This window comes from Rhinopithecus bieti, unplaced genomic scaffold, assembly GCF_001698545.2.
Source record: "Rhinopithecus bieti isolate Rb0 unplaced genomic scaffold, ASM169854v2 scaffold_33065, whole genome shotgun sequence".
Lineage (NCBI taxonomy): Eukaryota > Metazoa > Chordata > Mammalia > Primates > Cercopithecidae > Rhinopithecus > Rhinopithecus bieti.
In genome coordinates, this window is record NW_016814114.1 from 1446512 (window position 1) to 1472500 (window position 25989).

A 25989-nucleotide genomic window follows, 5' to 3' on the forward strand; every position below is an offset into this window, starting at 1 on the left:
ATTTTATGTTTTAATAGAGATGAGGTTTCTCCATGTTGGTCAGGCTGGTCTCGAGCTCAGGTGATTCACCCTCCTCGGCCTCCCAAAATGCTGGGATTACAGGTGTGAGCCACTGTGCCCGGCCTGACCACAGTATTTTCTAACTTAAACAACTTGGTGGGAGGAGATGTGTACACTTTCCTATTTCATAAAATTTACAACAGATTCAGAAGAGATTAAGGACAAAGGACCAAATGGGGAGGACAGGTTTGTTTAAGGGAGGTCATGTACTTTCAATCTAGAGTCTATGAATTGTTCATTCAGTTCTATGTGGAAGTGTGCATCTTTGCATGTGTGGTCATATATTTGGATCACGTGATTCATAATTCTGTCCCTGTCAGTGGCAATTAGGAGCTCATGTCAGGCTTATGAGAATAAAATATATGGGTGTGCACTATTACTGAAGCCAGGGTTTCTGACATCTGGAGAGAAAATAGGCCAGGTCACTAAGAGGGCTGGTCACTTCACTTAGTTCACTTAGTGTCCTGCCTTCTCTCTCTCTCTCTCAACAGAGTCTCACTCTGACACCCAGGCTGGAGTGTAGTGGAGTACAGCTCACTTCAACCTTCACCTCCTCAACTGATCCTCCCATATCAGCCTCCTGATTAACTGTGACCACAAGCACATGCCATCATGCCGAGCTCATTTTTTGTTTTGTTTATTTGTTTGTCTGTTTTTGTAGAGATGGGGTTTCACCATATTGCCCAGGCTGGTCTCGAACTCCTGGGCTCAAGTGATCTAGCCATTTTGGCCTCCCCAAATGCTGGGATTACAAATGTGAGCCACCATGCCCAGCCCTGCCTTCTCTTTTTATTAGACAGCAGTCTACTCACTCATCATGTTCCCAATAAGAGGATTTTTAACCTTCTCATTTTCCTACCAGGGGTCCATGCCAAAGTCCATATGTATTTATTTGTGTCTAGAATTGGATTTTTTTTTGAAAAGAGAAGCCCAAGGAATGGTTTCCTAGCTGATTTCCAGGATTCTAATCTTCATTGTCTAAACTTTGAGTTTCCATCCCTGGATACTGGTTAGAGTCACTTGTAGGGCATTTGAAACCTACCAATGTCAGTGCCTTCTCCAAGTATGTCTGATTCAATTGGTGCATGGTGTGGCCCAGCCATTGGTTGGTTAAGAATGCATCCAAGGAAAATGGTCATTTTATTGTGGAGGAATTTTAGTCCAGGGCTCAAAGTTAACATCCCGTTAGTTAGAGATATCGACATCTCAGGGCATCCTAATACGGATGGAGAAGGCACAAAATCACCTCTTTGGTTTTCTTGCCCAAAGTGCATAACCTCAGTTTAATCTTGAGAAAAAATTAGAAAAATTTAAGCTGAGGATAACTCTACAAAACAACACGCCAATACTTTTAAAAAATGTTAAGGTTATGAAGGCAAAAGAAATTCTGAGGAACTGTCCCAGATTAAAGGAGACTGAGAGGACAGAACAATAAGATGCAATGTGTGGTCATACATTGGACTCTGTTCCAGAAAAAGGACATTAGTGGGAAGATAAAGAGGATTTGAATAAGGTTTGTAGATTCATTCATTGTACGATGCCAGTGATCATTTATTGATTTTAATGTTTGCACTGTGGTTATCTAAAACAATATTTAGGGAAATTGAGCAGAAAGTATATGGGGACTCTATATTTGGAACATTTTTGAAAGTCTGAAATTATTTCAAAATGAAAAGTTTGGGAAAAAAAGAAGAAATCTAGGTATTTCTGTTAAGTTGCCAGAGTTGAAGACCATTTCCCAAGTTATCTTGCCTAATATTGTAGAGTAATCTTCCTGGAAATGCTATTTGTCATGTTTGTGAGCTTCTCAGAGCTTTCCAGTGACTTCTTTTATCTGTAGGATGAAGTTCCCATTCCTTAGGCTGTCATTCAGGGCCCTCATAGCCCAGCCCCAATCTACTCCCTTGATTTACATTGAAGGACTTGACCCACATTTTACTTTCTCATTTCCAAACATTTTCTAATTCTTTTCCTTGTTCATATCATACCCTTGCCTGTGTTCTCAGCCTCCTGAGTTGTTCTTTGTCCTAATGGCCCATTTCAGATCCTGTCTCTTCATTGAAGCCTGTATAGTTATTTCTGTTAGAAGCAGTCATCTTTCCTTTCTTTGAATTCCTGTAGGTACAACGGTATGGAGTGAAATATGAGTTTTATTTTATTATATTATATTTTAGAAAAAATCAATTTATTCTGCTCATTAAAAGTTTTTCTTTTAAAAAAACTTAAAATTTTGATTGGAGAAGGATTAGAGATTAAATTGTTGATGTTTGAATTTCATTGTGGTTTTAAAAAAACTTTAATTTTAGGTTCAGGGTACATGTGCAGCTTTGTTATGTAGGTAAACCCGTGTCACAGGGGTTTAATGTACAGATTATTTCATCACCCAGCTACTCAGCCTAATACTCAGTAGTTACGTTTCCTGCTCCTCTTCTTCCTCCCACTCTCCACCCTCTTGTAGGCCCCAGTGTCTGTTGTTCCCTATTTTATGTCCATGTGTTCTCATCATTTTGCTCCCACTTATTTTTTAATTTTAATTTAATGTAATGTTATTTATTTATTTATTTTTTCGAGACGGAGTCTCGCTCTATCGCCCAGGCTGGAGTGCAGTGGCGCCATCTCCACTCACTGCAAGCTCTGCCTCGCGGGTTCTGGCCATTCTCCTGCCTCAGCCTCCCGAGTAGCTGGAACTACAGGCGCCCACCACCATGCCCAGCTAATGATTTTGTATTTTTAGTAGAGACGGGGTTTCACTGTGTTAGCCAGGATGGTCTTGATCTCCTTACCTCATGATCCACCCGCCTCAGCCTCCCAAAGTGCTGGGATTACAGGCGTGAGCTGCCGCGCCCAGCCTCATGCCCACTTATAAGTGAGAACATGCAGTATTTGTTTTTCTGTTTCTGTGTTAGTTTGCTAAGGATAATGTCCTCTAGCTCCACCCATGTTCCTGTAAAAGAGATGATCACATTATTTTTTATGGCTGCATTGTATTCTGTGGTGTATATGTACCACATTTTAAAAATGCAGTTTTCCATTGACAGGCATTTCGGTTGATTCTATGTCTTCTCTATTGTGAACAGTACTGCAGTGAACATTTGTGTGCATGTGTCTTTATGATAGGATGATTTATATTCCTCTGGGTATATACCCAGTAATGAGATTGCTGGGTCAAATGTTAGTTCTGTTTTTAGCTCTTTGAGGAATTGCCATACTGCTTTCCACAATGATTGAACTAATAATTGACACTCCTACCAACAGTGTATAAGCACCCCCTTTTCTCCACAGCCTTGCCAGCATGTTATTTTTTTTTGACATTTTTGATAATAGCCATTCTGACTGGTGTGAGATGGTATCTCACTGTAGTTTTGATTTGCATTTCTCGAATGATCAGTGATAGTGAGCTTTCTTTCCTATGCTGTTTGGCCACATGTATGTCTTCTTTTGAAAAGTGTCTGTTCGCCAGGTGGAGTGGCTCACACCTGTAACCCTAGCAATTTGGGAGGCTGAGGTGGGTGGATTGAGGTCAGGATTTCAAAACCAGCCTAGTCAACATGGTGAAACCCTGTCTCTACTAAAAATGAAAAAAAAAAAAAATAGCTGGATGTGGTGATAGGCACCTGTAATCCCAGCTACTTGGGAGGCTGAGGCAGGAGAATTTCTTGAACTCGGGAGGTGGAGGTTGCGGTGAGCTGAGATCACGCCACTACACTAAAAAACAACAACAACAACAAAAAAAAAAACTGTGTTCATGTCCTTTGCTCACGTTTTACTGTTTTTTTTTTCTTGTAAATTTGTTTAAGCTCTCTATAGATGCTGGATATTATATTTTTGTCAAATGCATAGTTTGCAAATATGTTTTCCCACTCTGTAAGTTGTCTGTTTACTCTGTTGATAGATAGTGTCTTTTGCTGAAAGCATGAGTTTAGGATTCAGAAATATGTGAGTCTGAGTCCTAGTTCCACCTTTTGTCAGGTGAGATAAGGGACAAGTTAATTGATGTCTTGGAATAGAGGGATAATAGTGCCTACTTAAAGGGTCATTGTGAGCATTGGATGAGGTGCAAACATAAAGGTCCCCAGCATGTAGCAGATTACTTCCTCTTCATTCCTGTAGCTCAGTGGTTCCAAAGGTATTGTGGGTGGTGTGTACTCTCTTATCAAAAATTTCTATAGATCCTTCAAAAATATTTGTATCTGGTCATCACTAAGATGACCTCGAACTGAACTGAATGCTTAGGACTTTAAGAAGTTCAACTGACATTTGGATTTTTGTGAACACAACTCAGTAAATAAGTTATCTATCAACAGAGGAATGTAACCCAGCAGAGGAAGAAGGGAATGATAATGGGATTGTAAATGGGAGAAAGCTGTGATGCCTTCCACACTCATCCCTTTGTTCTCAGTCAGACAATATCAAGAAAGTACAACTTTTAAAATTATGTAAAGGAAAATAAACACCTCAGGACTGCCAAACTCATTTCACCAAAGCGATACTTCAGCCTGGAGATTGAATCATGCAAGACCATCATTTTTTCCCCAAATGAACAACTGTTACTTTACAACCTTGTGTCAAAGCATTGTACCTTAGCCAGAGCCTCAGGAGAAGACGAAAAGGCCCTAGGCATATCCGGATGACCTCCCTCACAAATTGTTTTTTTGCTGTCCTGGAACCACATTTGAAGTATATTTGTGGAATAAACTCTTCCAAGTACTCTTGAATATTGGCTTCTCATAACTATGGAGATCATGCCATTGGACTAGGAAAAAAAACCCAGGACTTTAGTTACAAATAAATGCATTCCTGATGATTGCTAACCCAATATCAAGCAGAACAAGAGTGAATTATGTGGATTATGTGGGGGTAAATTGATACAGGACTAAAATGATTTTTTCATGACCTTTTTTGTAAAAAAACATTGCTGACTTTTTTTATGTTTTGTTCTCCAGAGTCAAAAAAAATTTTTTTTTTTCCTTTTGAGCTTTTTAGCATACAACGAATTGGGTAAAGTATAATTTTGTGAGCACAGTTTAAAAGATTTATTTTCTCTCTACCCAGTTTCTACAAAATAAACTATTTGTGCATATTCTTAATTTATGGCAATATAGGTATTTGCATAAATTCCATAAGAATTTGTTTTCTCTTGTAACAGGACACAATTGGAGACACTGGTTATTTTACTAAGGCTTTGAGTGAAATGGTATATTTTCGGATATGACCAGAATGCTATGAGGAATTGAGATTGACTTTATAGAACTCACAAAAAGCCACTTAGACGGACTGACCTGGTTACCTTGTCTATGCAGTTTCTTTAAAAAGTTAATGATCTGTGGTAAGTAAAGAATGTCACTTTCTGATAGGGCCAGGAATCCCCAAGTTATTTTGAGACCTCAAGAAAAGAGGAATTCACGGAATTCATACAAGTATCTACATGCACAGATAAATCCCTGGCTTGTATAGCCTTGAGAGGCTTTTGGAAGTCTAATCTGAGATTCCTTACGATAAAGTTCTCAGCAAAGCCAATTTAAAAAGACTCTCTATGGCCAACCACTATTGTTGCTGTACTTTATGCAAATAATCAGGCCAGGTATAAGACTAAAACTTATTTTGCAAATACATTTGTCCTACTATGATTTGTCTTTCATAAAATGGGAGCCTGGAGAGAGAAAATTTGTGTTTCAGAAGAAAACTTCAGTGTACAACTGGTTATTAAATTCGTAGGCTTGTTCATATTTTCTGGGAGTTTTATTATTTGCTATAATTTGGGACTGAATTCCTAATTTCGGTTTCTGTGGCCTATGAGTATTCGCAAGAGAAGTAGAGTCCATTTTGGAATATTAGAAATGAAAAATGTGCTTTTCTTCAACCCCTGAAAACTGAAACTAGACAAGTTAGGTAAACTTTTGGAGAAATCACAGCAACTTATATATAAACAACCTTTGTGCCTGTTGATGTATGGACTACACAAAAGGGTCACATGAACACTGGATTTGGACTGAGATTCAGAGAAATCTGTGAGAGTGTCACTGCAGTTAGAATATGCTTCAGAGACTCTAGAAAAATGAGTCTATAGGCCAGGCGCGGTGGCTCATGCCTGTAATCCCAGCACTTTGAGAGGCCGAAGTGGGCGGATCACGAAGTCAGGAGATCAAGACCATCCTGGCTAACATGGTGAAACTCCGTCTCTACTAAAAATTACAAAAAATTAGCCGGGTGTGGTGGCGGGCGCCTGTAGTGCCAGCTACTCAGGAGGCTGAGGCAGGAGAATGGCCTCAACCCAGGAGGCGGAGCTTGCAGTGAGCCGAGATCGCACCACTGTGCTCCAGTCTGGGTGGCAGAGCCAGACTCTGTCTCAAAAAAAAAAAAACAAAACAAACAAACAAACAAAACAAAACAAAACAAAACAAAAGAAATGAGTCTATACTATAGATTGCTGCAGACATTACAGGTGAGCCAATGTGCAACTGAAAGTGTTAAGTGGTGATGGCCCAAAGAATTGCTCTAATCGAGGAGGCAGTTGTGTATCCTCAACTGGATTCCAGGATTATACTTTGTTGTTGTTGTTGTTGTTGTTGCTATAATTAGTCCTTGGTCCTTTTCTGATTTGACTTCACCCCCTTTTCCATGGGAGATGACTTCCTAGGAATGAGCCTTTGTAGTGATGTAAGATAAGATGAAACATACAGCCACAAAGTCATGTATTTAACAGTGATTTCTCTGAAAGATTTAGAATAATATAGGGGGTGGGCAGGTGTGGTGCCCTGCCCATAGACCGCGCCCGGCCTATAGACTCATTTTTCTAGAGTCTCTGAAGCATCTTCTGAAATCTTCACATTTTGAAAGGCTAGGGTGGAAGGATCGCTTGAAGCCAGGAGTTCAGGACCAACCTGGGCAACAAAATGAGACCACATCTCTACAAAAAATAAAATAAAATAAATTAGCTGGGTGCAGTGGTGCATGCCTGTAGTTTCAGCTATTTGGGAGGCTGATGTGGGAGGACCTCCTGAGCCCAGGAGTTTGAGGCTACAGTGAGCTGCGATCATGTCACTACACCCTAGCCTGGGTGACAGAGTAAGACCTTATCTCTTAAAAAAAAAAAAAGCAGGGTGGGGGTGGGGGGAACAGGAAGGCAGAAAGCCTCAGGGATCTCCAGATGATTGCCCTCTAAATAGTTCTTTGCTGGCCTCAAAATCTTTCAAGATGTATAGCGTTTCATAAAACAAGGCATGCCAATTATAACTTCAGGTGTGCAATCAAAATCTAGCTCCTAAAACTAAAGCCTGTTAAGTTTTATTCTGATATTTATCATCCCAGGCACAGAACAAAGCCAAGATGAGATCAATTATTCTTCCACCTATCCCATCTCTTTCTACCTGCCTTCCCCCCGTAAGGAAATATATAAATACTAAGCCTTCTGCAACCTCTTCAGAGAGAACACCATACCCACAGAAGTTTTCTGTGATTCATATTTTCCAGGGTGCACTCTCAAGCTCTGGCTCAATAAACCTTAACTGGTTAAGACCCTTGCCTCAGTCACTCATTCTGGATGACCACCATGAGTCTTGCACAGGCCTTCACTGATCTCTTTGCTACCCAGGTGATGTGTACCTAGGTGAATTAGGTTCCCACAAGTCAAACACTCTTCTCCCTTTGTGCCTCCCCTACCTCCCCCTCCTCATTTAGTGCTGTGTGCCCAGGTCTGGGCCCAGCTCCCAGGCCATTAGTATTAGCCTAAGAAAGCAAGACTAGGAAGAACAGTCTGAGAAGGAAGTCAGAGGCCAACAGGCATGAAAAGAGGCAGATGGGACTGTCATTTCTCAGAGCCACCCACTCTGGGTGTGTTTTATGACTGCTACTGGATTTGGAATCTTTTCCTCTTTGTGGCCATAATGGGAACTCACCCTTCTCCTACTTCCTTCCTGTTACACTTTCTATTCATAGGGAACTCCATTTGTGACCAGAGAATGGCTGTAAAAATAGTTGACAGTTGAGTAAAACTGCCTTTATAATGACTGGGAACCTGGCTCTGTTTTTTTTCCAAAAGAGACTGGGATTCCTCAAAGCCAGCTTTTATGCAGGGCTGTGCAGTTGTGAGTGTGGCGTTAGGGAACAGGTGCATAAGTGAAGGGTGAGACAGAACACAAAATGCTGGCTCTTTTCAAATCCTGAAAGTAGAGGCAGCAAAATCATTCCAGAAGGTGGATGTCATTTAGGAGACCTTGGAAATCTCAGGGTATCCTCTTCCCAGGTGAAGTGGAGGATGAGGTTAAATTATGGAGTTGGGTGATAGTGGGTACATTACTTCTCTGCCTCGTTTTTTTTTGACAGAGTCCAATCTGTCACCCAGGCTGGAGTGCAGTGGCGCAATCTCGGCTCACTGCAAGCTCTGCCTCCTGGGTTCATGCCATTCTCCTGCCTCAGCCTCCCGAGTGGCTGGGACTACAGGCGCCCGCCATCAGACCTGACTAATTTTTTTTGTATTTTTAGTAGAGATGGGGTTTCACCATGTTGGCCAGGATGGTCTCAAACTCCTGACCTTGTGATACACCCGCCTCAGCCTCCCAAAGTGCTGGGATTACAGGTGTGAGCCACCGCACCCGGCCTGCTTCATTTTTTTAATCTGTAAAAATGGGGATAACATGCAGGAATTTTTGTGAAGATGTTAGCTACATAGAAAGATCTTAGAATAGTGCCTGGCACATAGTGAGTGCCAAGTCAGTGCAAACTATTATGATTATGGGAATAGGAAAAGGTGCCATCCTGGACGTGTAGGGTGAGGAGGTATTTTCCAGCCAGGGTCCTAGCAGGCCAACTGGAGATGAAGATGGTTAAGCAGAAGCAGCTTAACTTTCAGGAGTGGAAGGATTGGGGAGCAGTAACTCATGCACAAGATTCTGTGAAAATGCCTTTACCCAACAGCAGGGATACCCAGAATGGGTGTGGCTTCTGTCACAATTGTTGTCTGAGAGTGTGTTCTAGACTCAAATGGCTTTGATGTAAGCCAAGTACAGAAACGGGCTTCAGGGCTGCCTTGCACATAGCATTCATCTCATCAAAGGAAAGCATTTGTCTTGTTAAAGGAAAATATTCATTTTGCTAAAGGAATCTCCTCTTGTAACCCTGGTTATTATTTTTGTCTCAGTACTACTCTTGTTTATAGGTTGTAAAGAGAAAGACTGAAGAAGTGTGAAATACGGAAGTGCATGTATGAATTAACAGGGCAGAAGTGGGACTGGTATGTGTAAGTTAAGAGAAAGTGCATATCAATTTATGTGAACATAAAGAGGATTTCTTGTTTTAAACAGACCTCTTTGTATAAATAATGTGGGCTGTCTTAAGTGGATGGCAGACTCTATCACGAGAACAGCCCAGCAAAGTCCCGAGAGAATGGGGAGCGTGACTTCTTTCTCAATGGCAAGTTAAGAGTGTGTAAGTCGATGAAGAGAGAAGAGATGAAGAAGAAGATGGGTGAGGATGAGAGAAATGGGATGGTGAAAAGAACAGACTGAAAGGAATGTTTACCGAGTGCTCATTGGGTACAGGCTCTGTGACTAATACCTTACACATATTAATTTACTCTTGGACTGTCATCTTCGGATACAGTAAGAGTCATCTTTGTGCCGCAGATGAGAAAAGGCTGTGGGAGGTGAAGTGAGTGGTCCAGGATCATCCAGCCAGTTTGTAGCAGAGCTGGTGTGTTTCACCTCAAAGTTGGGGCTCTTGCCTGTGATTCACACAGAACAGTGAGATATAGAAAGAAGGCAAAGGAAATTTTTGTTGTGGGTGATGTTTATGAAAGTTAGCAGTGTCAGGCCTCCCCAAAATGTCCACATCCTTATCCACGGAACCTGTGCATGTTACTTTATTTGGCAAAAAGACTTCACTCTTGAGATGGGAGGTTATTCTGGATTATCTGGTGAGGCCCAGTGTAATCAGAAGCGTCCTTGTAACTGAAAGAGGGAGGCGGGAGGGTCAGGGTGAAAATGCTGCAGCTGGAGAGACTCCACTAACCATTGCTGGCTGTGAACATGCATCAAAAGACATTTCAACTAATGTAGTTATAGATCTAATTGGCTTTTATTTGTGATTCAGGATTTGGGGCAGCTCCCACTCTGTGAACACAATGATAGCTCCCCCTGGGCAATACAATAACAGAACAATGGGTTTTGTCAAATTGGAACCAGTAAACAGAGCCATAGAAATAAATGGATCGGTTAACATCAGGGTACTTCAGGTTACTTTTTTTTGGAGTAAATGTTAAAGCAGACGGGACTTCCTTATGATGTTGACTCAGGGAGACTGGAATCTTCTGTTTTCAGAAAACACTAGTCTGTTTTGAGATCTGCTTTCTTAAAATTCCAGTTGGAGTATGTAGCATTTAGCGTGAGTGGGTCTAATTTGGAGTCTTTAGACTCTCACTGAAGTGAGAGTGTGACCAAAACTTAAAGCATTAGCATTACCCTCAGTTATCATCATTTTTGGCTTCCATCATTTATAGGTTATGATACCCTCCTAATCACACATTTCTTTGAGTTTATGTAATTCCAGCCAAATAGAGACCGTTTGATACTTGATGGATGGCAGCACGCAAACATTTAAAACTTTTAGAGATTACAGCACACCAGGGAGACCGCTAGTATGACTGTGAGGAAGATAATGTTAAGAGTTTGGAGTATGCACCTTTGGCAAGATGCAAACCAACTAAAATAGAATAGATCAAAAAATGAACCAGATGAGTGTAGCCATTTTAACCAAGTAGCATGTTTGTTAGTTTTTGTAACTGAGACTCTATAACACCTGATATATTTGTCCATGTGCAACAAGAAGCGTCATAAACTATACAGACTCCTCTCTGATCAGCCAATAGGGAGCAATTTTATTATCTAGCGTTGCATGTCTGGGTTAAATTAAAACAGGCAGTGAGAACAAGTAAGTCTAGGAGTCTGACTCTAAAAGGGACCATAGTACATTTGAACAAACAGTTGTGTTAAAGATGCTGCTAACATCAGCCATTGGGTGGACTAAAGGATCTCATACGTAAAAATTTGGGGTTGACACGATAGATTAGACACTCAGTTAATCTATCATTCTATGTATATTCTCAAATATAACATCCCAATCAAAGCCTTGGTAATATAACGGATGCTTTAAAATATGTCCCATTATAAAGATAGCAGATTCTCACTGAACTTGTGCAAATAACTGAATTACAATAAACATATGAATACTCATGAATAGTTGCCTAGTTCTGTGGCAGGTAGGGAGCAAAAGTAAGTGTTATAATTTTTGTTCACAAAAGTCTACTTTACCAAATTGCAGTAAGCTATAGATAGCTTAAAAGATGAAGAAATTCATAAATCTGAGAAAGAAAACACTTAAAGAATTGGCAAATTTTCAAATAAAAAATCTTAAAAATGGGCCAGACACAGTATCCCAGCACTTTGGGAGGCTGAGGCAGGCGGATCATGAGGTCAGATCGAGACCACGGTGAAACCCCGTCTTTACCAAAAATACAAAAAACTAGCCGGGCGTGGTGGTGGGCGCCTGTAGTCCCAGCTACTCGGGAGACTGAGGCAGGAGAATGGTGTGAACCCAGGAGGCGGAGCTTGCAGTGAGCTGAGACCACGCCACTGCACTCCAGCCTGGGTGACAGAGCCAGACTCCATCTCAACAAACAAACAAACAAACAAACAAAAACTTAAAAACATTATCCTCATTATTATTTAGTTCAATGAAATTGATGTTTTTTTCATTCTGTGTTTTGGTGAGCAATTTCATGAAGGTATCAGCCTGTTTGCAAGTTCTTAGACAGTTCAGTGGTATGATCTTCAAGTTACCAGAAACTTGTGTTCGAGAGTGCTTGTCAGAGTCTTTTCCATAAATCTTGAAGAAGAAGCAATTTTGAATGGTAGCTGATTGCAAATGCTTTGAGGAAGAATAAAAACAACTGTCTGTAAATGACAAAGATTGAAAATGACTATGGTTAAAACTCTGAGGGGAGTTCATTATGAGAAAGACATGGCTCACATAGAAATTTAGTTACTTCTGTGGCATATGACATTATGACTGATAACATATTCGATTTCTAGGAATCTCATGTAATTTTTGGAACACTCATATCAGTAACATACCCGTAAGTATAACTTAGAGAAGGTTTAGCAGCACTTATCAGTTGACAATGCTTTCCATGTAATTTAACGTATCAAATAAGGCAGCTTTTCCACTTAGCTTCTGTTTTTCAACTGGATTACTGAGTTCTTGGTGGAGCCCATTAATGAATACGGCCAGCAAAATATAGGCTTGTATATGTTGAAAAAATTTTCTAGGAAATTCTAATGCTCCCAGCTAAAGAGCTATTGTTTTAGCCTCACGTTCTACCTATTAGAACAGGAGTTCTCCATCCTGGTTACGTGTTAGTAGCATCTGGGAAGGCTTAAAAATTACCAATACCTGGGTCCCACTCCAGATAGTAGGTCAGAATTTATGGGTGGGGCTTGAGCATCATTTAAAAAAATGTTTCTCAGTGATTCCATTGCGTGGCTATATTTCCCATCAGATTTCTCTGATTTCTTGTGGCATTCACTTTTTTCTATTTTGGCATCACGATTATTTTTCATATCTTATCTCCTGTCTTAGGCTGTATGTTCTCTGGGGTGGGGACCTTGCCTTCTTCATTTCTGTATCTTTCATGAACACATGAATTGGTCATCAGGAAAAGGTTCTCAACCACACATAGGTTGTGTCCTGAATCTCAGGTTCACACATTAATGCTAGAATCATTGTTCTCCATGAGGTCAGAGGTTCCTTGTTTTGAAGGGTATGTGGGTAACTCCACAGTTCAGATAGTGGATGGGAGATTACCCTGTTTCTTTTTTTTTTTCTTTTCTTTTTTTTTTTGAGACGGAGTTCTCGCTCTGTTGCCCGGGCTGGAGTGGCAGGTGGCCCGGGATCTTCAGCTCACTGCAAGCTTCCACCCTCGGGTTCACGCTTCTCCTGCTCAGCCTTCCTGAGTAGGCTGGGATACAGGCGCCCGCCACCTCGTTCCGGCTAGTTTTTGTATTTTTAGTAGAGACGGGGTTTCACAGTGTTTTATGCCAAGGAGGTCCTTGTCTCCTGCACTCGTGACCGCGCCGTCTCGGCCTCCAAAGGTGGCTGGGATTACGGCTGAGCCACCGCGCCCGGCCTTTTTTGTTTTTTTGAGACAGAGTCTCGCTCCGTCGCCCAGGCTGGAGTGCAGTGGCGCCATCTCGGCTCACTGCAAGCTCCGCCTCCAGGGTTCACACCGTTCTCCTGCCTCAGGCTCCCGAGTAGCTGGGACTACAGGCGCCTGCCACCATGCCCGGCTAATTTTTTGTATTTTTAGTAGAGACGGGGTTTCACCGTGTTAGTCAGGATGGTCTCCATCTCCTGACCTCGTGATCCACCCGCCTCGGCCTCCCAAAGTGCTGGGATTACAGGCGTGAGCCACTGCGTCCCGCAGATTACCCTGCTTCTAAGCATAGCATTGGAACTAAGAGTTCTATGTGTATATGGGGTAGAGGTGCAGGGATGTGTAGGAAGACAGTTCTAATTAGGATGGAGGAATTATACTAGGAAGTAGAGGTAAAGGAATTGAGAAGGATTAGTAAAGAGAAGAAATGTGAACTTGTAAAATATGCCAGAATAGGCCCCTTTAGATTCTTCAGTAGGTGAGTGAACTAGATTTTAGGAAGGTAATGAGACAGTCATATGCAAGGAAGATTTTGAAGACTGGAGACAGGGAGTCAAGCAGGACTTTGAACAGTTGTTGAGGTCTGTGGGAATGGAGAGAATGACGCAAGTGAGAGATGTTAAGAAAGGATCAGAAGACTTTCATAGTGTATTGAATCTGGGAAACAAATGAGCAGAGGTTGGGGATAATTATGTCTAAGAGACAGTGGGGTACAGGAAGCATGCAGACCAGGGAAGAAGAGACCTGCAGGAATTAGTGCTGAGAAGCAGGAGTTTATTGGGAGGAGGAGGAGATCCAGTCCCAGTATACAGGTCTCTCTCCCAAGCATGGCAGTCAGCCCTGCAGGAAACAGGACAAGAGGAAAGGCCATCATACCTGCCAGTCTTCCTGAAATGCAGAAACTACACCAGGGCTACTGTGTCAGAGCCACCCTGGCAAGTATTGCAGTCATGATGCTGACAGTGGCCCTAGCTGAGAGGCCAGGAGAACTTCCTTGCATTGAAGCATCTGTCATGGAAAGAAAAGAAAAGAAAGAATGAAGGTGATGCCATTTTACAGTGGGGTACCCCAGGAACCAGCTCCTAGCATGAAGTAGTCTCTACTTGTTTTTTCAAGGAATGCATTATTTTTTGTGGGAAGCTTGCTGGGAGGTGATTAGCCATCTGTATTCTTGCAGGGTTTTTTCCCTGTCACCATGTTTCTAGGCTGGTGATCAGGCTTCTGCCAATTTCATCCTGGCCTTTCTTTACTTAGATATTTTTGAAGGCTTTGTGATGTGAAAAAGCTGATTGCTATTTTATGTGTCATTAGAACTTTCCACCTTTTCACGGTTGGATCTTTTTCTCAGTGTCTTCGTTTTGGCAGGTCTCTATGGCAGGGAGTTGATTGACAGAAGGCCCAGGTCAGGGCATTCCAAATTGACCACCTCCTTTGCACAGAGACCTCTCTTTCCAGGGGCTCTCAGAAGGGCTATGGAAGCAAGCCCAGTATTGTGAGACTCTGTTTAACTCTGACGGGTGACTGGTTGGAGGACGCCCCATCAGCCTTGCCTAAACTCACTTAGAACTGCGCTGTTATCTAAAACTTCCTTTTCTTTCTCCTTCACAGGAATCAAATCTGCATCGTGGTCTGAGGGCTCTCCTGGGCTCCTCTCACACCTGCTCCACTTTCCCTCACAGGTGTTTTTCCTAATAAATTATCTTGCATGTCTAATCCCATCTTGGTTGCATCTCATTGGGTAAAAACTAACATACTTGGTTTGATTCTTTGCACTTAGCTTTTTTTCTCTCTCTTTCACATGTAGCCAGTAACCATGTCCTCGTGTTTTCTGTGTTGCCTCTTTTTAAAATATGTGTGTGTATTTACGTAAGATACCTTTTACACACACACACACACACACACACACACAGACACACAGACACATAACCTTTTGCATCTGTTTCTTTATTTCTATTGGAACCGTTTACTTTTGGCCCTCACCAGTCAACTCAGGTTGATTATTAATGCTATGTTAGCTACTGTTGAGGGGCGTCTGCTATGGGCCAGGCCCTGTGTTAAATACTTTACCTGTATCTCATTTGTTTTATACAATAACCCTGTCAGGTAGACATTATTTCCATTTTACAGATGAGACGACAAAGACTTAGAGTGGCGAAAAAACTTTCCTGATGTCATATGACTGGTGAGAAGTAGACTTGAGATTTGATTCTAGGACTATCCAACTTGAAGCTAATGATAATAGTAGTAATATACCAGCTAAAATTTATGAAACATTTCCTCTGTGTGAGGCATTTTGCTGAAGGTTTCATTGATGATTACATTAAACCCTTAAAACCATGCTATGAAGCAAACACTGTTACTGCAATTTTGAGTTGAGAAATCAGAGGCTCAGAGAAGTTAAGAATCTTGTGCAAGAAATTTGTAACTGTAAACTCTTACATTACAAAAGAGGAAACATCTCAAATCAACAACCTAATTTACAACTTCATGATATAGGAGAAAAACAAACTAAACCCAAACACAGTGAATGGAGGAAGTAATAAGGATTAGAGTTGATATAAATGAAATGGAGAATGGAAAAACAGTAGAGGAAATCATTGAAACCAAAAGTTGGTTCTTCAAAATAAGATCAACAAAACTGATAACCATTAACTAGATTGACTAAGAAAAAAAGAGAGAAGATTGAAATTGCTATACTCAGAAATGAAAATGGACTCCCAGCATGGTGGCTTACACCTTCAATCCCAGCACTTTGGGAAGCCAAATCGGAAGGATTGCTTGAGGCCTGGAGTTTGAAACCAGCCGGGCCAACATAGGCAGAACCTGTCTCTACAAAATTAAAAAAAAAAAAAAAAAAAAATCAGCCAGGCATGGTGGCATGCGCCTGTAGTTTCAGCTACCTGGGAAGCTGAGTTGGGAGGATCACTTGAACTCAGGAGGTTGAGACTATAGTGAGTTGTGATCACACCTCTGCACTCCAGCCCAGGCTAGCCTAAAGAACGAGACTGTTTTTCTCTCTCTCTTGCTCTCAAAAAAAAAAAAAAAAAAAAAAAAAAAAAAAAAAAAAAATGGAGATATTATATATCAGTTCTAGAGAAATATTGTTTACAAAAATACTATGCATAACTGCATGCCAATAAAGTGGATAACCTAGGTGAAATGGACAAATTCCTAGAAACACACACAAAAAATCTAATAGACCTATAAGTAGTAGGAAGTTTGAATAAAAATTTCATTTGACAAAATTCAATATTCTTTCTTAATAAAAGCATGCTAAGTGTGACTGGAAGGAAACCATCTCAGTATAATAAAGGCAGTATATGAAAAGCCCAAGGCTAACATCATACTCAATAGAGAAAGACTGAAAGCTTTCTCCCTATGATCAGGAACAAGACAAGGATGCCTACTTTTGCCACGTCTGTTTAACATAGTATTACAAGTCCTAGCCAGAGAAGTTAGGCAAGAAAAAAAAGAAAGACTTTCAGATGGGAAAGAAGAAGTAAAATTATCTGTCTGTTCACAGATAACTTGAACTTCTATGTAGAAAACTCTAAAGATGAAAAAAACCTGTTAGAATTTATTAATAAATTCAGTAATGTTGCAGGATACAAAATCAACGTGCAAACATCAGTTGCATTTTTGTATACTAACAATGAACAATCTAAAAAGGAAATTAAGAAAAAAAATTTAATTCACATTAACGTCAAAAAGAATAATAAAATACTTAGGGATAAGTTTAACCAAGGAGATGAAAGGATTGTATTCGGAAAACTAGAAAACATTGCTGAAGGAAATTAAAGACAACCTCAATAAATGGGAAGACATTTTGTTTTTATGGATTGGAAGACTCAGTATTGTTAGGAGGACAGTACTACCCAAAGGGAGCTACGGATTCAACACAATTTCTTTCAGAATTCCAATGACTTTTTTTTTTTTTTTGCAGAAAGAGAAAAATTTATCCTGAAGTTCATATGGAATTTCAGGACTCAAAATAGCAAAACAATCGTGAAAAAAAGAACCTTGAGAAAAAATGCTGAATCCTGATTTCAGCATTTACTACAAAGCCACAGTAATCAATACAATGTGGTACTTGCATAAAGGAGGACATAGAAACCAGTGGAATGGAATAGAAAGCCCAGAAAGGAATGCTTGCATATATGGCCAAATGATTTTTGATAAGGGTGCCAATACCACTGAATGAAGAAAGTGTAGTCTTTTCAACAAATGATTTTGGGAAAGCTGGAAATCCATGCAGAAGGATGAGCTGAACCTTTACCTGACACCATACACAAAAAACTAACCCACAGTAGGTCAAAGACCAAATGTAAGAGTAAAAACTATAAAACTCTCAGAAGGAAACACAGGGAAAAAAACTCCATGACATTGGATTTCACAGTGGTTTCTTGGTTATAACAACAAAAGCATAGGCAACAAAAGAAAAAATGGGTAAGTTGAACTTCATGAAAATCAATAACTTTTATATATCACAGAACATTGTCGAGCAAGTGAAAACGCAACCCTTGAAGTGGGAAAAATATTTGCAAATCATGTCTGATAAGGGATTAATTTTCAGAATATATGAAGAACTACTACAAATTCACAACAGCAAAAATCCAACAACCCAATTAAAAAAGGACAAAAGACTGGCTGGGCACGGTGGCAGTGGCTCACGCCTGTAATGCCAGCACTTTGGGAGGCTGAGGCGGGTGGATCACAAGGTCAGGAGTTGGAGACCATCCTGGCTAACATAGTGAAACCCCGTCTCTACTGAAAATACAAAAAATTAGCCGGGTGTGGTGGCAGGTGCCTGTAGTCCCAGCTACTTTGGAGGCTGAGGCAGGAGAATGGCGTGAACCCGGGAGGCGAAGCTTGCAGTTTGTTGAGATCACACCACTGCATTCCAGCCTGGGCGACATACAAATGGCCAATTAGCACATGCAAAGATGCTCAACAGATATGCAAAACAAAACCCCAACGATGGAATACCTCAAACACATTAGGATGGCTTTGATTAGGAAACAACCACACACACACAAACAAGTGTTTTTAAGGAGGTGGAAAAATTGGAGCTCTAGTGCACTGCTGATAGAAGTATGAAATGTTATAGCCTCTGTGGAAAATGGTATGGCTGTTTCTCAAACAATTAAGCAAAGGATTACCATTTGATCCAACAATTCCACTTCTGGACATATATGCAAGAGAACTGGAAGGAATTTGAACAGATATTTGTACACTAATGTTCACAGCAGCATTAGTCACACAACAACCAAAAGGTGGAAACAACCGAAAAGTCCATTGAAAGATAAGTGGGTAGAAAAATGAGGTGTATCCATACAATGGAATGTTCTTCAATCTTAACAAGGAAGAAAATTCTGATACATGGTGCAAAATGAATGAACCTTAGAAACATTATGTTAAGTGGAACAAGCCAGACACAAAAGGCGAACTGTTATATAATTCCATTTATATAAGGTTGTTAGAATAGTCAATTACATAGAGACAGAAGTAGAATGGAGGTTACCAGGGGTTAGGGGGAGAAGGAGTAAGAGTTACTGTTTATTGGGTAGAGAAATTTATTTAATATGGTAAGATGAAGAAGTTCTGGAAATGGATGGTGGTGATGGTTACACAACACTAAATTGCACGCATCGTAATAGTTAATGGTGGCCGGGCATGGTGGCTCATGCTGGTAATCCCAGCACTTTGGGAGGCCAAGGCAGGCAGATCACCTGAGGTCGGGGGTTCAAGACCAGCCTGACCAACATGGAGAAACCCTGTCTCTACTAAAATACAAAATTAGCTGGGCGTGTTGGCACATGCCTGTAATCCCAGCTACTTGGGAGGCTGAGGCAGGAGAATTGCTTGAACCCAGGAGGCGGAGGTTGTGATGAGCCGAGATCGCATCATTACACTCCAACCTGGGCAACAAGAGTGAAACTCCATCTCAAAAAAAAAAAAAAAGAAAAGAAAAAACATAGTTAATGGTCTCATGTAAAATATATATATAGTGGCTGGTAGTCTTACCTCTATAAATACACACTGGCACTGCCCCTTCCCTCCCATGCAGAACCCCTGTGACTGAATCTCCCTATGTCTCCAAGTGTGCATCACTCACTGTCCTCTGTGCTGTGCCCACAGCCTCATGCAGTCCATGACTTCAGAGCCAGGACACAGCTGAGAAGTCTTCCTGGAGGCTCCCTGTCTTCCCATTTTTCTGCAGCCTGACTTGGGGGAGGTTTGGCTTCAACAGGCAACTTGATTTAGCCAGATTTGGGACAGGCCACCTGGGCACCTTCTCCATACACCCCAGTCACTCCCCAGGTGTCACCAGGGGAGCTGGGAGCAGAGATGGGAGCAGAGTCTGAGCTGCTCCTCCCTCATCCAAGGGGCTTCCTCCTCTCATTTGGAGAACGTGGCTTGTTTCAAAGCCTTGGATGTTTCTTTTAGCTAATGGCATGGGTAAAAGAAAACAAAGGGGTAACAGAAATATAGGGGGTGCCATGTGTTGGTGACAAAGAAAAGCAACTTGACCTTGAGGACCCTCCTTCTTTCCCCTTTGTGAAGCCCTTTCCACGACATAGGGCTCTGGGGCTGATGAAGGCCCCTTTCCACATTTCTCAGGTTAGCCCCAAGGTCAGCCAAGAGAAATCAGAAAAACAGGCAGAAGAGAGTCTGTAGAGATGAATTGGGAGGGTTTAGGAGAAAAACTAGGGATTTGCTTGTGCCATTGGACACAGGCTGGGAATAAAACTTTTTTTCTGGCTCATCTCTGAAAGCCAGATAGACTCTACCAGAAAACATATTGCCAATGCTCCAGGGATCCACTTACCAGAGACTGTGATCATCCTGACTGTGGTCCTGTTGCGGCAAGTGGCTGAGTTAGTGGCGTGGCAGGCATAGGATCCGCTGTTCTTTGCAGTGATGTTGGGGATAAAGAGCTTTTGTGTGTGTTGCTGGAATGTGCCATTGACAGACCAAGAATACTGTGCCGGTGGATTAGAGGCCGCATGGCAGGAGAGGTTGAGATTTACCCCTGGAAGGTAATAGGTGTCTGAAGGGGAAATGTTGGGGGCATCTGGGCCATCTGGAGCAAAGAGAATAAAGCCACAGGTGATGTCATCAGAGGGAAGGGGAAGCTCCTGGTCTGTAGAAAGGCCACAGTGTCCCTCTGAGCCAAGCCACAACCCTAAACTCCCAACCAAACCCCTTCTGTGTCTACTGAGACAGAGTCCAAGACATTTACCCGTTTCTCCCATCAGAAGATGTGGACCCCAAGTCTCCCATGACAGGGACACCCCCTCCCCTCTTATTCTTGGTTGAGGCTGGGCCTACCCATGTTTGCCTGGGGTAGAAAGTCATGACCAGCTGGGTGTCTAGGGGTGGGGATCTGCATCTTTGGAGCTGAGAGGGACTGAGAAGCCCGGCCTCTGGTTGTGTGGATTTGGGCTGGCGGCCTGGGCCACAGAGGAACAGAAGATACTCACAGAGCACATTCAGGGTGACTGGATCACTGAAGTTCACACTCACTGGGTTCTGTATTTCACACTCATAGGGTCCTGCGTCATTCCTTGTGACACTGAGTAGAGTGAGGGTCCTGTTGCCATTGGAGAGCTGCAGCCTGGGACTGACCGGGAGGCTCTGACCATTTACCCACCACAGGTAGGTTGTGTTCTGAGTCTCAGGTTCACAGGTTAAGGCCACAGCATCCCTGTCTTCCACGGGATTGGAGTTGTTGCTGGAGATGGAGGGCTTGGGAGTCTCCGCTGTACAGAGAACAGAGAGAAGATTGTCCTGTGTGGCACCTTTGATTCCTCCACAGGCATCTTTCAATCAGAGTTGGCATCTCCCACCTCTCAGCCTACTCGAGTCCTTAAAAGCCCACGGCAGGTGTGTGTGTCACAAGACAGATGCACGATGATCAGGGCTCAGAGACCGTGAGGCCGCCTTCTCTGTGTGGGAGAAGCACAGACTTTCTCAAGTGTGAATTAAGCAGCAGCGCTGGGTTGTGGACACACCCAGGATGGGGAGTTACAGATCCCGGTGCCTCTTCTCATCCCTCCCTGACCAGCTGCCTGCCTAGCGCACCTTGGGGTTCTCACCTGGAACATATAGGTGCTGGGTCCCTTCCAGCTTCACAGTCCTACTTTGCCCCTTGAGGTGTGTTTTTGAGAGTTCTGTTTCCAAGAACATTCTAGAGATGGGAGATGATGGGACTTGCCATTATCCTTAATTCCTGAGGATACTGGGCAGCCTGACCTGGGACTGGGTATTTCAACAGAAATAACACAGGGGAGCCCAGGGGCAAGCCTGGAGGTTGGTTCCGTCATCAGGCAGTGGAGCCACAAGGTAGGGCAGTGTTTCCCAGGTGTTTCATTGTGACGTACTTGGGCCAGTGACCTCTAAAGATAGAGCAGAGTCCAAGGAATGATCTAGAAGGAGTGAAGGGGACAGGCAAGAGCAGGTGGCTTTGGAGCAGAACCATGTTTCCTTTCCTTGATTTTTAATGTCCCTTCTTTCCCTGCAGAGGGCAGGTGAGGAGCTGTGGATCCTCCCATAAATACATGTGGACATTTGCAAATGCAAACTGACTGGTGGGAAGGGGGAGCATGAAGTGCTGGAAATCTGGCTCTCATGGACCGTGGGTGTTTGACAGTTATGAGAGAAATTTGGGAAGAAGTTTTGCAAATATTTTCTCCCATTGGACACTATGCAAAGTGACATAAGTCACTCACAGGATAGATAGTGTAGGATTCTACTTACATGAGGTTCCTAGGGTAGTCACACTCACGGAATCACGTAGTAGAATGGTGGTTGCTATGGGCTGGGAGTGGGTGGAATGGAATGTTGTTCATGGGTCTGCAGTTTCAGTTACACAGGATGAGGAGGTTCTAGAGATGTGCTGTACAGCTTCATGCCTATAGTTCATACACATTGAGTATTTCTTATACATATGGCTTAGGAACAAAAAGTATTTTGAATTTCTAACTTTTTAAAATTTTTGAACATTTGCAGTATACATACCAGTTTTCTCAAATCTGAAAATCCCAAATCCAAAATGCCCCCGTGAGCATTTCTTTTGAGCATCACGTTAGTGGCCAAAAAATGTGGAATTTTGGAGCATTTCAGAGTTTGGATTTTTGATGGTCAATGTGTAACTGTAATTTGCTTTTTAAAATTTGTCAGGAGTTTAGATATTATGTTCTGACTACAATCAAAACAAAATTGGAGGAAACATGAAATTTTTTCCATAAGTAGAAATTGCTCTTTTTTTTTTTTTTGAGACGGAGTCTCGCTCTGTCGCCCAGGCTGGAGTGCAGTGGCCAGATCTCAGCTCACTGCAAGCTCCGCCTCCCGGGTTTACGCCATTCTCCTGCCTCAGCCTCCCGAGTAGCTGAGACTACAGGCGCCCGCCACTTCGCCCGGCTAGTTTTTTGTATTTTTTAGTAGAGACGGGGTTTCACCGTGTTAGCCAGGATGGTCTCGATCTCCTGACCTCGTGATCCACCCGTCTCGGCCTCCCAAAGTGCTGGGATTACAGGCTTGAGCCACCGCGCCCGGCCAGAAATTGCTCTTAATTGTCCACAGATCTAAATCAACTGGTGGGAGGAGTATTTCTCTTGATAACAAAATAAGGTTTAGGCATCCTGTGAATTCCAGCAGGATCACATTATGCTCAAAGGAAGATCCTGAAGTACGCTTGAAATTAGTAGCTCCCAGGTAGAGGGAGGCACGTGAGTCCTGTTAGGAGGACACAACCGGTCAGAGAGGAAGTCTTAGGTGTGTCAGTTCCATAAAGGGAGGAACAATGCCAAATTAGGAGAAGGGATGTGTGTTATGTTAGTAAATTTAGAAAGCTCCCTGCCCCTAATTCCTATGCAGAGTTAGGCAAGATTGAGAGGAACCCAAAACAGGCATGTGCAATGCTGTCTTCATTTTCTCTTGACCTCAGGAGACACAAGTAGAGTTTGATTAGGTTTTTGCAAATTGGCTAGAGTCTAAGTGAAATGCCAGTGGCTCATGCATCTCCCTACCCGAAGGACCCCATTTATCACAATGATGCCATCACGAGGACACAGATGTGTGTGGAACAGGCAGTAAACCCATCAGACAGCACCTGCCTGGCCATCCAGGATCTAGTCTCTAAAGAGGTTTTGGATCATTCATTCTCTCGTTCATTCCCTCTCTCCTTCATGAGAGAACGATCAAGTGTGTGTCACATGTTGGGCCTGTCCTGGGGCAGGGTGTGAGTGGGGAGAGAAAGCAAAGTCTTCTCTTTTGTCCTCCCATGGGAGTGCCAACAACACATCAGGAAACAGGATTTCAGTTTCAGTGAGTGGGGTTAGGATCTTAGAGGGAGCCTGGACATTTCTTGCACCGGCTCTGACAGTTGGAGCAGGTGATTTAGTTCTGGACAAATTAATCAGTTGTTTATTTGCTTTCACTTCTCTGAGCTTTGGATGCCCAGGAAGAAAGAATTTGAATCAATGGATGACCATGGGGTCCATGGAACGCAATAAGCCCTGCTTTCTTGTGGAAGAGAGGATGGGGCTGTGGCTGGAGAGAGACCTCATGCGACCCTGATCTGTCCCTCGTGTTTGTGTGACCCTGGTTCAGTGACTGTGTCTTCCTGTGCCTCCGTTTCTTCTCAATAATAAGCTTCTATTAAAATAAATAATAGTCTCCTAAGCCTCCCAGGCCAGTTGGCTGATGACCTAAGAAGCTTGCCCATCTGTCCTCTCCACTCTGAATCTCAGGTGAAGGACAAGACTCTGTCCTTACCCAGGCTCTGGGTCTGAGCCCTGGCTGGTGAGCAGCTCCAGAAGCCACAGCCCTTGGATGGCTGGTAAATCTTTGCTCCTAGTTGGCCCTGCCCAGGAGGCCACAACCCAGTGCTGGCACAGGTTCCCCGGGGTCACCTGGAGTCAGGATCCTGGGACAGGGGTCTGGAGCAGGGGCATCCAGGGATGAGCTTCTCTGTGAGGATCCCAGGGGGCCCCTCAGGTCAGGCCCTGATCCAGTTCTTTAGTCTTTCTCAGGGTCAGGTCCATGGGGAGGGCACGGGTTGCTTGGCTGAGACTGATCTCCTCCTGCTGAGCCCCTGCCATCAGACTGTCCTTCCTCTGCCGCAAGTGTCTGCAGGGTCTGGATGCAGGAAAGGAATTCTGATCTGTGGAAGTCTATCTTCCCTGTGTGGGTCCTGCACTACATGTCCAAACCCTAAAGTGGGATGTAATGCAGAGTGGGACACAGGCACAGCCCAGGCCTAACAATCCTGTGTGTGTGAAGTAGAACTGACCTCCCAACACCCAGAGGTCATGGGGAATCACTCACGATGTACGCTGAATTGGCCAGTTACTTCTTCATTCACAAGATTTAGCGTTATGACTTGTAGGGTGTAGGAGTCATTTCTGGTGACGTTCTGCATCAGCAGGGTTGCATTGGGGTATATTGTCTCTCGACCGCTGTCTGCAGGCCCTGAGGTATTTACTTGAGTTGCTATTACATATCCTATAATTCGATGATTGGCGTCCACTATTTCCCCTTTGTACCAGTTGTAGCCAAGAGTGTCCTGGGGCAGATTGTGGACAAGCAGAAGAACCTCCTTTCCCTCTGCAGCATTGGATGGCACAGCTTCAATAGTGAGCTGGGCAGTGGTGGGTGGGTTCCAGAAGGTGAAAAGTGAGGCTAGGATGGGGTAGAGAACATCAATCGATATTACAACCTATGTATTGGAGTGGAAAAATGGGGACTTCTGCTTTGGAGTTTGTGGTTGTGGTTGTGTGTGTGTGTGTGTGTGTCTTACTGAGTCAAGGTCAGCAGCCCCCATTTCTTCAACACCTCTGACCTTAGCATTTCCTGTGTGAAATCCCCTTCTTCAGGGTTCTTCACGGCTCCCTCCACACTGCCCTCAGATCCTGCTCACATCAGGTGTTTTGGGAGACCCTTTCCCTGACACCTCCTCTAGAGACCCTGGGTCTTCCCTTTCTGACCTTTCCCTGCTGTGTTCTCCAGGGCTCTTGTCAGCACCTGACCTCACATTCTAGATCTCTTTGTGTGTCTGTCTTCCTCCTTAGGAGAGTGTGAGCTCTGTGAGGGCAGGGATTTGTGTGATGTTGGCTGCACCCCAGTGCCTGGGACAGGCTGCAGACTCCTGTGGATGAGCTCATGAGCATTCCCAGGGCCCTCTGCTTCCTGGGGTTTATTTGCCAATGTCTGACATTGTTGGCTAAGGGCAATGTTTCATACCCTGGTTATGCTTTTATTTGAAGTATCATCTGGTATGGTTATTATTGTCATTTTTCAAAATGTAGCAGCCAGTGATAAATTAACCAGGAATATGGAACACTTGAGATGTTCCTGCCTTTCACCAATTCCAGTTCAATGTGATTTTCCTGTTGTGACCCCTGCCCCTCTCTTGTGTCCTCTCCTCTGTTAAGGCTCCAACAGAAGCCTTCTGTTCCCTCTCAGAGCCCCGTCCTCCCCAGGACACCCCAGCCCGTCACTGTGCTTCCTCCTCCTGTCCTCTCCCAGGAAGTCCTCTCCTCACCTGTGAGCAGCAGCCCCTGCCAGGGGATGCACCCTCTGCAGGGAGGGGCTGAAATGGGCCCCATGGTCTCTACTGCCTGTGTGTTCTCCTCTGTGGAGATGAGCCTGGGATCCAGAAACTTTCTGAGCACGGCTGTCAGCTGTGCTGTCCTTCCTCCTCCTGTGCTGAGCCTCTTCCG

At 43.2% G+C, this 25989-nt stretch overlaps 2 protein-coding genes across 4 annotated transcripts in view; one reads left to right on the forward strand and one right to left on the reverse strand.

Moving 5' to 3' along the window:
• Positions 1-1743: 1743 nt before the first annotated feature.
• Positions 1744-25989, reverse strand: CEACAM8 (CEA cell adhesion molecule 8). Of its 3 annotated transcripts, XR_001881046.1 has the most exons (7): positions 25812-25989; positions 24596-24949; positions 20749-21027; positions 20094-20348; positions 14141-14272; positions 4640-4813; positions 1744-2175 (listed from the first exon to the last, which is right to left on the reverse strand). XR_001881046.1 is itself a non-coding variant. In XM_017849847.1 (6 exons), the coding sequence occupies exons 1-5, from the start codon at positions 25873-25875 to the stop codon at positions 14178-14180; spliced, it is 1047 nt and encodes a 348-aa protein (XP_017705336.1). In that variant the 5' UTR covers positions 25876-25989; the 3' UTR covers positions 10110-12005; positions 14141-14177. The 3 variants fall into 3 exon arrangements, 2 of the variants coding, with proteins under 2 accessions (XP_017705336.1, XP_017705337.1); XM_017849847.1 differs by lacking the exons at positions 1744-2175; positions 4640-4813 and adding an exon at positions 10110-12005; XM_017849848.1 differs by lacking the exons at positions 1744-2175; positions 4640-4813 and adding an exon at positions 11684-12005 and having other exon boundaries at positions 20094-20297.
• Positions 20862-25989, forward strand: part of LOC108513890 (uncharacterized protein ZNF561-AS1-like) — a 42398-nt gene continuing 37270 nt past the window's right edge. Inside the window, exon 1 of the mRNA XM_017849849.1 lies at positions 20862-20923. The gene's annotated coding sequence lies outside the window, so the exon portion shown is untranslated. The remainder of the gene's footprint in view (positions 20924-25989) is intronic.